Source organism: Natator depressus, chromosome 3 (assembly GCF_965152275.1).
Source record: "Natator depressus isolate rNatDep1 chromosome 3, rNatDep2.hap1, whole genome shotgun sequence".
NCBI lineage: Eukaryota > Metazoa > Chordata > Testudines > Cheloniidae > Natator > Natator depressus.
In genome coordinates, this window is record NC_134236.1 from 152,589,151 (window position 1) to 152,603,089 (window position 13,939).

Sequence of the window (13,939 nt, forward strand, 5' to 3'; positions counted from 1 at the left end):
GTTTAACTCCACCACAAAGACTCAAGAACTGCAGTGATCATCACATGCATGAATTTTACAAAAATGGAGGAGGACGCGGCTTCTTCCCAGAATAGAGCAGTAGTATTTGGACCTGTCTGAGTTAGCAGCCAAAGAAATATTATCTTATTGCCAGAGGGAGTAATTATACAAATTTTAAGAACTTTTACACCCCATTTTTAGATACATTTGGATAAAAATGTTGAGAAGACTCCAAGAATGCCAGACCTCCATTCCACTTAACCCCTCTTCTTCTACCCCATCCTCCCCACCGGTCTCCTTTCTCTCCTCCCCCTATTCATGCATGTCTTCTATTTTATCATATTTCCCCCCGCATCCCAACATGCTGTGTCTATGTAGTGTTGTCTGATTTTCTATTGCCTGGGTCGTGCAGCTTTGACGAGTTGTAAAATTGCATAATTCTATTGGAGATCCCATGAAGCGTGCAGTATTTGGAAACATACAAACTGTAAGTCATTTACCTTTTTGTACATTTCATTGTTTGTATCTGTATGAAAATCAATAAAAAGTAATCACAAAGACAACCAAGGTGATTGCTGGGCGAGGCGGGGGTTAAGATGCCGCCTCTATTTAAGATGGTGTTTGTGCTGGAGGAACTTGGGGCAGTTGGAGAAGGGGAATAACTTAGATTTTTGTACACAGAGGTCCAGTTATGGATCCCCAAATATAAATACCATCCATACCTGAATTCTGGTATATTTAATCCATCACCGTTCCAAATCCTTGCACATTTTTGGTTTCCCTTTATTTAGGGTGGGTAGGAGCAATACTTCCTCATCTTCACACCACAGATTTGTGGTTCTGACAGGGATCACGCTGGGATTTCCAGACCTACTTCACACACGTAGGATCCTGAGCCAATCAAATGTCTGGCAACCATAATTCGCTTTCATATTCCCATTTTCCTAATACATTTCACATTCTGTACATTGAATTGCTTTGGACTTCTCATTAAGTTTCTTCCAGCAAACAAAAACAAAGATATTTTCCATATGTCAAACGTCAAGTTCAAACTTTATGATTTGTTATCAGCCACATTTTGGGAATATTCAAAGAAATTTCTATTTCTGTTCCAACTATGCTAAAATTGAAACATTCTGTTCATTATTTCAAGGATTAATTAATTTCTAATCACGCCCATCAATCCTTATATAACTCTCTTTACTGAACCAATACATTATTGTAAATAACATATTTAATAATTTGTCTTTCTGTTTGAGAACTATCCATGAACAGATTGGTATTCCCATTTATTCATTATTCAAAATTTGCCAAATAATTTTGGGGAATAATTCTTGGTCTGAATCCCCTACTCCAGGTGTTTGTGGCAAGTATTTAATACTCAGTTCTCAAACTGATTTGACTGGAGATATAGGACACCTGATATGTTTTTTCATTCCCTGATTGGACAACCATAACTCAGGTGTGTGAGATGGGTTTTGCATTTTCAATTTAATTTCCCCTTAATATTCTCCTACATTTGCTGGAAATTCAAAACGTTTGAACTTGCTCATGAGACTATTCAAGGAAAGCAAACACCAAAAAGGTATAAATTAGTTTAAACATCCACATGAATATTTGTGGAACATTTTTTGGCTCTCTTCTTCCAGCCCTGGTCTTTGTTGCAATCCAGCTAAAGAAACCAAATCTATTTCAGTTCACAAGTGATATAAATCTTTGTAGGACATCTTTTTAAATAATGGAAATTTTCTAATTGCAATTGTCCTTATATTAGCTAAGACACATTAAATACTTTCCTCATATGACTTTTCAATGCAAGTTATGCCACAGGGATGTTATGTGATTGCACCTGGAGGAAGGCAGTCTGTGACATTCTTTCTCTGAATGTCTTGTGGACATGTTGCTCTTAATCTCTGTTAAGAAGTAGTCCACACCATGGAAAACTGGAGATCCCTAAGATTAGATAGATAAAACTTCAGTGGGAGATGAGAGTTCACAGCACCTCTTGTCCTTGTCTTCAGCTGCCACAAACAGCTCTCATCACAGTACCTTATCTGGAATGGCAACCTACAACAAAAGAAACTAATCAAACCTCCCAACCTCTCTTGGGTGTTATGAGTTAAGTTATTAGTGTTTGCAAAGTGCTTTGAGAGCTGGAGATACAAAAAGGCCCCACAAAAGTAGAAAACAGAATCACCCTGTAAATAAGGCCAGCAGTTCAAGAATAAGACTAGATGAAAAGGACGGTATAGTGGGTTGGATTTGGATTTATAATGTGTGGTAGGAAACAAAGAGGAAGAAAGAAGGTTGGTTTCTCATTACTAAATACCATAGCAATGAATAGGAATGGCCCTTTCCATTTCTATGCTCCTAGTACTAGTTCTCATTTGACTTTACTTTAGTGTTTGTTTCTTTTGATCATTACTGGAGGAATGACCCGCTGCCAACAAAGTCAAAAAGATTATTCCTTAAGGAATAATGGTCCAGATCCTCCGCTTTATGGATTTCTAAAAAGCTACACTGATCTACACCAGTGAGGATCTGGCCAAACATTCAGAACAGAAATCCAAACAGCACAGTTTGGAGCTTAACCCGTCCTGGAAGCCCAACCTTTCTAATGGCAATCTCCCTCCTCCTTTCCCAAAAATGTTAGAGACATTTGCACCATTGTAATTGTATCAGTATAGTTCTATCTGAACCAACCCCTAACTTGGATATGCTGCACCAGTGTAAAATGGAATTGACACCTATATGATTTACTCTAGTAATTTACTGGGTTAAATGCTACTCAATTAGGACTTCGCTAGAAAAGTTACATACTAGAAACATTGGGTAGGAGTGTGTATGATTTTTAACTGAGCTAGGGTGAGGGAGGGGGCTCAGGGTTGGGGCAGGAGGTTGGGGTGTGGAGCACTTACCTGGGGCAGCTCCTGTTTGGTGCAAGGGGTACAGGTGGGAATGGGGGGGGGTGCAGGAGCTCCCATTTGTTGCTCAGGATAGGGGTGGGGATATGGGGGGGTGCAGGGGTCGGGGCTGGTGGGGCATGAGGGGGGCACAGGGGTCAGGGTGGGCAGAGGGCTGGGGATATGGGCTGGGGTCATGGGGGTGCTCACAGCAGGGGGCTGGAGGGGGTATGCCCCGCTTCAGCCCCTTCCCCAAGGTCTCACCCCCGCCTCTTCTCCTCCTCCCCTGAGCAGCGAGCGTGCTGATGCTCCACTCTTCCCCCCTCCCTCCTGCCAGCAAACAGCTGATTAGCGGCAGGGGGAGGGGAGGGAACGGAACGTAGCATGCTCGGGGAAGAGGTTGGGGAGGAGCTTGCCTGGCAGCAGGAGCCGGCAGCACCAAGCTTCTGCCCCCACAGGAGAGAGCGGGGGGCAGGGTGGAGAAGAGTGGGCCAGACCAGGGCCCCTTTGGACCATGGGCCTGGTGCCATTGTGCCATAGTAAATCTGGTACTGGTCCACACCTAAAATTTAGATAGATATAACATCCATAGCGTAGACATGTCCTCTGATACTAACTTAATTTATTAGCAGCTACTTACAGCCATCAAAATTGGGGGAAAAAATAGATCTCTGTCTACTATTCAAGCAGCAACAAGCAAAGACGAGGAATGCTGTTTATTTGGTACAATGGGAAAGAATGAAGATGACCGCCTTCTTTTATCTCTTTCTGGAATCCACCCCATTGTTACATAACAGGAAAATGATGCTAATAATTTTCCACCTAAGTGGGCAAGCATTTCAGTGCTACCATTCCAACTCAGGGTGAGCAGGGCAGACAGCCAGCGTGCAAAGCCGGGGGATGGGGAATGATGCTTGCTTGCTCGCTCCTAGTGTTAAAATGCTTCGTTACGTCTCTGTTCTTACTGGCTTATTTCATGCAGCCAAACTGCGCAGGTGGAGGATGCAGCCTGTTTAGTGATCCTAGTCTCTAGCATGACTAAAGCTTTGTCTGCACTAGAGACCTTCCAGCAGCATAGCTGAACTGATGCAGCTGCGCCACTGTAAGATCTCTCATGTAGCCGCTCTATGCCAACAGAAGAGAGCTCTCCTGTCGACATAATTAAATCACCCCCAATGAGCATCAGTATCTGTCAGTGGGAGAAGATCTCCTGCTGACACAGCGCTGTGCACTGCTACCGTTTATGCCAAAGACACTTACTCAGGGGGGTGTTTTTTTACACCCCTAAGCAACATAAATTTTGCTGACATAAGTGGTAGTGTAGACATAGCCTTTGTTTCTGTACAAATGCCAGCGTTCCAAAGGGAATTCAGGCAGCCTTCAGAGTTAGGACAAAGATGTTCATTGTTGGGTCATTGTGGAGAGCTTTACACGACATATTTACACATCATAGTGCAAAAAGAGCAGCGACCAGCGAAATACGCTGATGAAGGATTTTCCTCTCGGTGGGCAGACCCAGGAGCTACTCATGTGGGAGTGTGGTGGGCCTAGATGAGCCCTTTAAATTTACTGGCACCAAATCCACGTGGCCTGGCTACCAAAGTCTTTCAAAATTATTTTAAATTCAAACCTTGATAACCAAAGACCTTCCTCTAGGGTTCCTTCTGAGTTGAGTGGTTTCTTGCTCCTCTCCTCAGATGAAAACTTAGGCCTGGTCTACACTTAAAACGTAAGTCAACATAACTACGCTCCTGAGCACTGTAGCTATGTTGTCTTAACTTTCCATACAGATGCAGCTAGGTCAATGAAAAAAAAATGCATCAATTGACCTACCATCACTCAGCGAAGTAGAGTTCCTACAGCAACAGAAAACCCCTTTCACACTGTAGTCTACGTCTACACTTTGGCCAGGTCTACACTACAAAGTTAGATTGACATAAGTTGCCTTGCATTGGATTTTTCAGACCCCCCAGTGACTTAGCTGGCTTGACCAAACATTTCAATATAGCAATGTGCTCTACAAGGTAACGGTGAGTCTACACCATTAGCTTATTAGGTTGGGGAGCTTGGCCTAGTGGTCACAACTGCAACCCCTGACTGCCAAGGGAGTTGTGGGAAGGGGAGCCCAGGCCCTCCCATTCCACCAGGGTCTGACCTAGGGCCCTTGGGGCTACCAGTGGTCTGGCAACCAAGGTTGCTTAAGTCTGTCCTCTCAGGGTCACTTCCTATCGTTCTCCTTCCCAGGTCAGCTTAGTCCAAGACTTTCCCTTGTTGGGGAAGTCCAAACCAAATAATGGCAGGTTTCAGAGTAACAGCCGTGTTAGTCTGTATTCGCAAAAAGAAAAGGAGTACTTGTGGCACCTTAGAGACTAACCAATTTATTTGAGCATGAGCTTTCGTGAGCTACAGCTCATGCATCCGATGCATGCATCCGATGAAGTGAGCTGTAGCTCACGAAAGCTCATGCTCAAATAAATTGGTTAGTCTCTAAGGTGCCACAAGTACTCCTTTTCTTTTTGCAAACCAAATAAGTAAGCGGGGGTTACCAATGTTCAGGGTCCACAGGCAGGGGAGAGGGGGATTGTCTCTGGGGTGAGTTCTCCCTTCCCTCAGGGAGGGTCCCTTGGGGAAACTATCTCAGCACCTTTAAGCTTCCCTCTACTCTGTGCTGCTGTAGCTCTGAGCTACAGGTCTGTTCACCTCCAGCACTGCCACCTACATAAGCTAATTCCCTATCTTTTAATTCCTTCAGCAGATGGAGCATTTGCAGCAGGTGTGGTGGGGTGGGGCTGGCTGAGCCCAAAATAATTGCTTAACTCCTTGTTGCCCAGTGTGGGGTTTGTACACCCCATCACAATGAGGATCTGCAAACCATGCTCTGTGGAGCACTTGCTGGTGGTCTGCAGGGAACTTCCTGGTCAAATGGTGCTTCTCATTTTCATCCATTAAATCGTGTTAAAAGCAGGTGAAAATACACATAGTTTCCTAATATTACTTTTTCATTTGAACAGGTACAGTAGCTGGCAAACACAGTGACCTTCTGTGATTGTGAATGGGAGGGGAGCTGGTCTGGGTAAACTCAAACAGGGGGGACCCATGAGCCAGTCTCTTATGTTGGCCACTTGATTTTAAAAAAAGAATCTGAGAACCCCGGCTGCAGAATAATGACTTTTTCTTTACCCGTTCAACAGTTTCTCAAATTCATTCAAATTCACTTTGGTTTGTCAGAAAAAAGAAGCTAGTGTGGGTTGCCGAGAGCCAGGACTCCAGGATTCTATTACCAGCTCTGCCATTTTCTTTGTCTGACTTGGGGCAAGCAAAGGATTTAACCATTCTGTGACTCAGTTTCCCCATCTGTCCCCATTCTAACACGTTCTCTTTATACTGTACACCACGGCTAGCCAGAACTTAATACTAATGGAACTCAAAAAGAACAGGAGTAGTTGTGGCACCTTAGAGACTAACCAATTTATTTGAGCATAAGCTTTTGTGAGCTACAGCTCACTTCATCGGATGCATTCAGTGGAAAATACTGAAACTCTTCTGTCAACCTAGCTCCTGCCTCTGAAGGAGACTGATTACCTCCAGAGACAGAAGAACCCGGCCCGTCGCTGTAGCGAGTGTCTACAGTGAAATGTGACAGCAAAGCAGCTACAGCTGTGCCACTGTAGTGTTTTAAGTGTAGACGCTTTGTCTCTAATATCCTGGGAACAACATTGCTACAACAACGCTGCAAACACCATGTAATGAGACACAAACAGATCTGCTCCAGGCTTCAGAGATCGGCCCTATGAACAAGCAGCACACCAGGGTATCAGAGATTGAACTGAATGGCCTGTTTTGCACACTACAGGGACTATGCCAGCATAACCACGGCATTGTAGCTATGCCAGCATAACCATGTAGTGTAGGCACAGACTACAGCAATGGAAGGAGGTTTTCCTTCATTGTAGGAGCACCACCTGGTCAAGCAACAGTAGCTAGGTTGACAGAACCATTCTTTCTTCAACAGATCTGCGTTTATACTCTGAGCTAGGTCTGCAGAGCTATGGCACTCGTGGGAGTAGATTTTTTACACCCTGGGTGCAATAGCAATGCCGATCTATGTTTTAAGTGTAGACCAGCCCTAAGATGCTCAGGGTTGGGGCATTAATGGTATAATGTTGCACTGATTGAGTTAAACTGGTGGAATATTGTGTGTGGACACTTACATTTGTTCAAACCAGGTTTACGTTGAGTTTACACCATATAAACCAGATTTAAACTAATGTTTAGTGTCAACACATACAGTTGGCCTGGTTTAACTCAGGGCATGGCTACACTTGCAGCTGTAGAGCACTTTGCATTAAACCAGCCTTCGGAGAGCGCAGTAGGGAAAGCGCCGCAGTCTGTCCACACTGACAGCTGACAGTGCACTGGCGTGGCCACATTCGCAGCACTTGCAGCGGCATTGGGAGCGGTGCATGATGGGCAGCTATCCCACAGAGCACCTCTTCCCATTCTGGCGCTGTGGCTTGTGGGAAGGGGGCGGGGAGTGCGGGGCATTCTGGGTCCTGTCCCAACGCCCCGTGAGGCATCGGTTCGCATCCCAGCAATCCCTGTGCTTCCATCCACATTTGGCGCCATCTATCAACATTTTTTGTACTGCGCGCTCTGTCTTCCCTTTCGGTCTGTGGGAATGGACCCCGAACTGCTGAGGAATGTGCTGACGAGTCTCACCAGCACATCACGTTTGGCAGTCGAGTTATTCCTTAGGATCCAAACTGACAGTGAGGACTCCAATGATGATATCAACTCGAGTAACGCATACAACATGAGATTGCTTGTGGCATTCACGGACATGCTCACCACAGTGGAACGCCACTTTTGGGCTTGGGAAACAAGCACTGAGTGGTGGGATCACATCATCATGCAAGTCTGGGATGACGAGCAGTGGCTGCAGGATTTTCGGATGAGAAAAGCCACTTTCATGGGACTGTGTGATGAGCTCGCCTCCACCCTGCGGCGCAAGGACACAAGATTGAGAGCTGCCCTGACAGTGGAGAAGTGGGTGGCTATTGCAATCTGGAAGCTGGCAACTCCAGACAGCTACCAATCGGTTGCTAACCAGTTTGGAGTGGGAAAATAGACTGTTGGAATCGTTTCAGAATAGCAGCCATGTTAGTATGTATCCACAAAAAGAAAAGGAGGGCTTGTGGCACCTTAGAGACTAACAAATTTATTTGAGCATAAGCTTTCATGAGCTACAGCTCACTGCACGGCCATTAATCGCATCCTGCTCAGAAGAACTGTGACTCAGGGTAACGTGCATGAGAAATGGGTTTCCCTAACTGCGGAGGGGCAATAGATGGGACGCATATTCCAATTTTGGCACCAGCCCACCTAGCCTCCGAGTACGTTAATCAGAAGGGGTATTTCTCTATGGTTCTTGAGGCGCTTGTGGATCACCATGGGCGTTTCATTGACATTAACGCAGGCTGGCCCAGAAAGGTGCATGACGCACACATCTTTCGGAACACTGACCTGTTCAGGAAGCTGCAAGCCGGGACTTTATTCCCGGACCAGAAGATCACCATAGGGGAAGTCGAAATGCCCATTGTGATCTTTGGAGACCCTGCTTACCCTTTAATGCCGTGGCTCATGAAACCCTACACAGGGAGACTTGACGACAGCAAGGAGCGGTTCAACAACAGGCTGAGCAGGTGCAGAATGACTGTGGAGTGTGCTTTTGGCCATTTAAAGGGCCGCTGGCACTCTCTGTATGGAAAGCTGGACCTGGCCGATGACAACATCCCCGCGCTTATATCCATGTGCTGTACCCTCTATAACATTTGTGAAGGGAAGGGTGAAAGATTCACTGAGGCATGGAACTCACGGTTCAACACCTGGAGGCTGAATTTGAACAGCCAGAGAGCAGGGCTATTAGAGGGGCCCAGCACAGGGCTGCAAGGATTAGGGATGTCTTGAGGGAGCAATTTGAGGCTGAAAGCCACCAGTAAGGTTTGATGCCCTGCACGGGAGTGAAGTGCAGTGGTTCCAATGTTAGTAGGAACCTGTGTTTGCTATGCTGACTTGCAGTGACTGTTGCTTTCCTGGGCTAAGGTATCTTTTACTTCATGCAATAATAAAGAATGTTTTCAAAGCCAAAAAATCCATTTACTGAAAAGAAAATGCATTTATTGAAAAGAAACACAACTGCTTGGGAAACAGAAAGGGCAAGGGGGTGGGGTGGGGTGGGGAACGGTACAATCACAGATTTGTGTATGTCCTGTTATCATACTCCTGTCTGGAGTGCTGTGCAATGAGTGCTGCACTTCAGGATGGCTACACTGCATGGTGATGGGGGTTGAGTGCAGTGGGTGAGGGTCGTCGTTTTCAGGGGTGGGTGGTGAAGCTACAGGTGTTGGAGGCAGCTGGTGGCGATAAGAACCCAGATGTTGGGGAAAGTGGGTTGGAGGTGACATGGGGCCACAAAGGAAAGAGTTTTGGGACAAGGTCTGCAGGGGGGCGTGGGCATGGTAGTGCTCTGCCTGCATGGCTACGAGCGCCTGGATCGAGTCCGCTTGGCGCTCCACGATGCTTATCAGCCGATCCGTGCTTCGCTGCCGGAGCTCTGTGCTTTTGTGGCAGCGCACCTCATTCTGCTGGCGGATCCTCCTTTCACTCTCCCTCCACTCCTGCGCTTTTAGATTCTCGTTAAGGGACTGCTGCGTGACTGCAGGCAGCATGTCTTCTTTGCCTCTACGTGGCCTCTTCCTAATTCGTTGGAGTCTTTCGGCCGGTGATAACACGGACGGCTGAGATCTCAAGGTTGCATCTGTAAAGGCAAAATGCAACACTTAACAGAGGCAGCATTGTTCACACCAGACAGAGCAATGATTCCCCCATACTTAAGGGCAAGCACAGTCTACACAATAGCATAACTTGCTCGTCCCAAAGCAAGCACACATAACCCAAGGGAGCCCCAAAATGGTGAGTAAGCGCAGGGTCAAGGGGGACTGGTTGTTTCACGGTTGTACTGTCCTCTGGGTTTCTGTGCCTTGGGGAGAGCCAACAGCTGCAGGGGGCCCCTTTGCTGAACACTGTCCCCACATTTTCCACAGGAGTTCGTCCTGGAAGATATCTCACTGCTGAGGGTGACCTGGGAAGCAAGGGAGGGTCTTCTACTGCAATGCGGCTTCCGCCCTTGCCCATATGCAGCTTGCCTGTGTGCAGCAATGGTCCCCCCACCCCTCATGGCACAGTGGCGAGGACATGTTAGCCTGACTGGGACAAGGACCACAGTGGCTCTCCCAAGAAACCTGCGCAAGTGCATTGCCCAACTCCTGGATGAGACCTTTAAGAGCTCACTGAGGCCGATTACCGTGATGTGAGAGAGCACATCAATGCCCTATTCCGCATCTAGGCATGCATGCAGCCCTAACCCTCCTTGCCCCAAGAGCCCGCACTGAATAACTTTCTTCCCAAAATAAAAGCCACTTACCGGGAACCTCCTCTGGTGTTTGTCCTTCCCCAAGCACTGGCCGCCGCGACTGGCTACCTTCCTCCTGGCTTGAGAACTGCTCCTGGCTGCATGCATCTAGGGATGCCAGGGTGTCTTCCTCCACCTCAGCACCCTCGCTCCCGCTTTGGTGCTCCTCCTCCTCCTGCCTTGTTGAACTGGGCTCTGAAGTGTCCATGGTGGTCCTTGGAGTGGAGGTGGGGTCGCCCCCCAAGTATTGAGCCCAGCTCTTTGTAGAAATGGCAGGTCGCGGGGGCACCACCGGAACGGCGGTTTGCCTCGTGGGCTTTGCAGTAGGCATTCTGCAGCTCCTTCACTTTAACCCTGCACTGCACTGCGTCCCGGTCATGGCCCCTTTCCATCATGTCCCTTGATATCTGCCCTAAGGTATCATAATTCCTACGGCTGAAGCACAGCTGGGACTGGACAGCTTCCTCCCCCAAAACACTGATGAGGTCCAGCACCTCGCCCTTGCTCCATACTGGGGATCGCCTGGCACATGGAGGCATGGTCACCTGGAAAGATTTGCTGAGAGCACTCCACGCCTGGCTGAGCAAACAGGAAGGGGATTTTCAAAATTCCCAGAGAATTTAAAGGCAGGGTCTGACAGTTGGTCACCTGAGGGCAGGGCAGTAGAGTTCAAAGTGATGACCAGAGTGGCTAGAACAGGCATTGTGGGACACTTGAGGCTGATCAGAGCGCATCATCAGACCAGGGCATCCACACTGGTGCTGCGGCACTCCAGCGGGGGCGCAGCAAACATTATTCCACTCGCCGAGGTGGATTACCAGGAGCGCTCTAGCTGCGGAGTCCGGGCGCTCTACATGCCTTGCCAGTGTGGATGCGTCGTGAGTTCGGGCACCCGGGGCTGCTTTAATGCGCTCTAACTCGCAAGTGTAGCCATGCCCTTAGTCAGTTCAAGCTCACACCTCTAGTTAAACCACTACAACTTTAGCTGTGGAGACAAGCTCTACTGACAGACATATATTTTGGCTTCCATCTACACTATTGGGACCTACCATATTGTGGGATCTGGCTAGGTCTTCATATGGTTTGGTCCTGCAGCATGGGTGAGTCGGAAGCCTGTTTGAACTGTGTCCCTACATCTTGGTACCACCTTGGCAAAAGCCACATCTGTAGCACAATTTAGGGACATAAAACATAGTTCAGGACCATCTATACTGCAAGTCTGAAATTGTGTTGTGTGATAAGTGGGTAATATTATATGGTAGATTTCTATGGCCTTTAATAAAACTGAAGAGAAGTGGGTGAGCAAACACTAGAAAGCATGGGAAGGAAGCAAGATGGTGTTTTGCTTGGTGGTCAAATACAGACCAGAAGCTTTAGGGAAAATACACAGGACCATGCAGAAACTTCAGGCCTAATGAGGTGAAGTAATTAGGAGATGTCATCCAAATCTCCAGACACCTTTTAGGATCCATGAGGGGTCCTGGATCCTCTGAGATAGGCTTAGTGCCAAAGAGGGTCGGCAGAAGAGAAACTCTGATACAGCACAGGTAGAAGTATGAGAAAACAGGAGAGAAAGCTGCAAAATTATTCTGCTTGGATGGTGGCCCTGAGGTCAGAGGAGCTGGGTGGTCTCTGTCCACTTTACAGTCCTTCTCTGTATCCTGAGACAGGTGGACCCAGACCAGCAGTTGGAATGCTAGAAACCCCTGGAATATGCAATATAGGAAGCTTACTTTGATTGAAAATACTTGTCATCAATACTTGTCAAGCATCCAGCATGTAATTGCAGTGTCACTAGAGCTGAATTTGTTGATAGTGGAATTCAGTGTAACTGGGAACCAAACCCTGCTGGCTGTCTATCAAAGGCAGCCTCATGACAAGCCTTTCCTGTGATGTGGCTTTTCTCTGTGGAACTGCTGATCGTCAGCCCCTATTGCATCATCATTTGGGGATAAATCAGCATCTGCTTGGAGGCAAAAGAGAAGAAGCTGCTGTCAGAGCAAGAGAAGGGATTGTTTATTTAAATGATGAAAGTGCTACTGAAGTTAATAAAAATAATTATAATTAACTATATTTATAAAGAGGCCCTTCTAGTCCCACACTCCTGGCACTGGGCAATTAAAAGTAAAATAAAATAACCATTTTAAATGCAAACAAGCAATGAAGAAAGGAGAAATGGGAGTATTTATGGAGCCATATTCCAACACATCTTGGGAAGCAAGCAATGCCCTGAGACAAATCCCTGAGAAGAATGAGTGCTATATGCCAGGCCACAACTTCAGATAGAATAGTGATATCCCTGCATAGCAGGTGGTGTTTGGGTGCAGATACCAGTCAGCACAAGGTTCTTGGACCAGGTCGAGAACAAAACAAGGGGCTGCTCCATTAACAGAATCAATCTGCAACTTTGTAGGGAGCCAGTAGTTTGCAGGGCAGGTGTAAAAACTGTCATGATCCCGCAAGCTGGTGAGCAAACATGCTACTGCATTCTGAACTTGTAGCAAGAGATGACAGTCCTTTGAAGGAGAAGTGACAATAACTAAGCCTCATGCTCACCAGCACTTCTGTTGCTTACAGATAGTTATGAGATAGAGAATGATGCAGCAGGTGCAAATTTCCAACAAGTGAGAGCTTTTTATGTTGTTAAAAGCGCACTGACAATTCTTAGCCTGACTCCCTCTTTCTGAACAAATCCTCCCAACAAATGGAGACATGAAGGCAGAGCAACCCTGCTTGAGTCAATGATGTCTGTTCAACATTGCAAGACTTCTGTTTTCTCAGGGTTGAGGCTGGGATGGCTCCGGCACATCCAGCTAAGCCTTCAACCAGAGCAAAGAGGAAACATGTCGCGTTCCTAGGCAAAGAGATATACAGTGGTGTGCCATTCACATAGTGAATACTGTGGCAGAGAGAGCAGTTCCTTGAGGCACTCCAATTTAGATCCTGGAAGGGTGCCCCTCATAAATCCTAATGATGACACAAAGTTGTCCAGCAGCAGTGACTAACTCATCTTTTATGTCTGACAGGAAACATAGGAGGGCAGCTCCTGGCACACTAGCAACAATTACTAAAACCAACAACCTATGTCACTTGAATTAGGTCCACTGAGAGGTCGGAGGTAGACACTGATTTAAAATCAGCAGGGGATCTGTCATCTTTACACTGTGGACTCACCAATCTACTTCTCCCCTCCTGAACAGTCCTCTGCCAATCAAATTAAAATTTATGCCAGTCGTTCTAACATCTTCTGGCATATGTCCAACTGCCAATTTAAGTGTAGCAGGGCCTGAACTTATCTCTCAGTCCTTTCGCCCAATCTCTCCACACTGTCTCACCACACTATCCTTCCTGTCAATCACACCTGTAATCTGGGTATTATATTTGACTTGATCCTTTATCATGGGCAGCATGTGAATCATGCATTGAAGGAGGCTAGCCCCCAGCCTTGCCCCTTCTGCCAAGGCCCTGCCCCTCCCCTGCCAGAGTGCCAGGCGGTGCTGCCCCAGTGCTTCCAGCCCCAGAGTGCCGGGCAGGCAGCTCAAGCACTGGCTCCAGCTGCCCTGAG

At 47.1% G+C, this 13,939-nt stretch overlaps 1 protein-coding gene across 1 annotated transcript; it reads right to left on the reverse strand.

The window, feature by feature from the left end:
* Window positions 1-6,678: 6,678 nt before the first annotated feature.
* LOC141984544 (uncharacterized) lies at window positions 6,679-10,838 on the reverse strand. The gene is made up of 3 exons (XM_074947619.1): window positions 10,387-10,838; window positions 9,396-9,720; window positions 6,679-6,691 (listed from the first exon to the last, which is right to left on the reverse strand). Exons 1-3 carry the CDS (start codon window positions 10,703-10,705, stop codon window positions 6,679-6,681), a joined length of 657 nt encoding a protein of 218 aa, XP_074803720.1. The 5' UTR covers window positions 10,706-10,838.
* Between the last annotated feature and the right edge of the window lie 3,101 nt (window positions 10,839-13,939).

What these genes read in the sequence shown, in the direction of transcription:
- LOC141984544 (XM_074947619.1), bottom strand. Translation starts at nt 10,705, where the DNA reads ATGCCTACTGCAAAGCCCACGAGGCAAACCGCCGTTCCGGTGGTGCCC. An exon ending in AACACCAGAGGAGGTTCCCG is followed by an intron (nt 9,721 to 10,386) that starts GTAAGTGGCTTT and finishes TTGCCTTTACAG; the next exon opens with ATGCAACCTTGAGATCTCAG.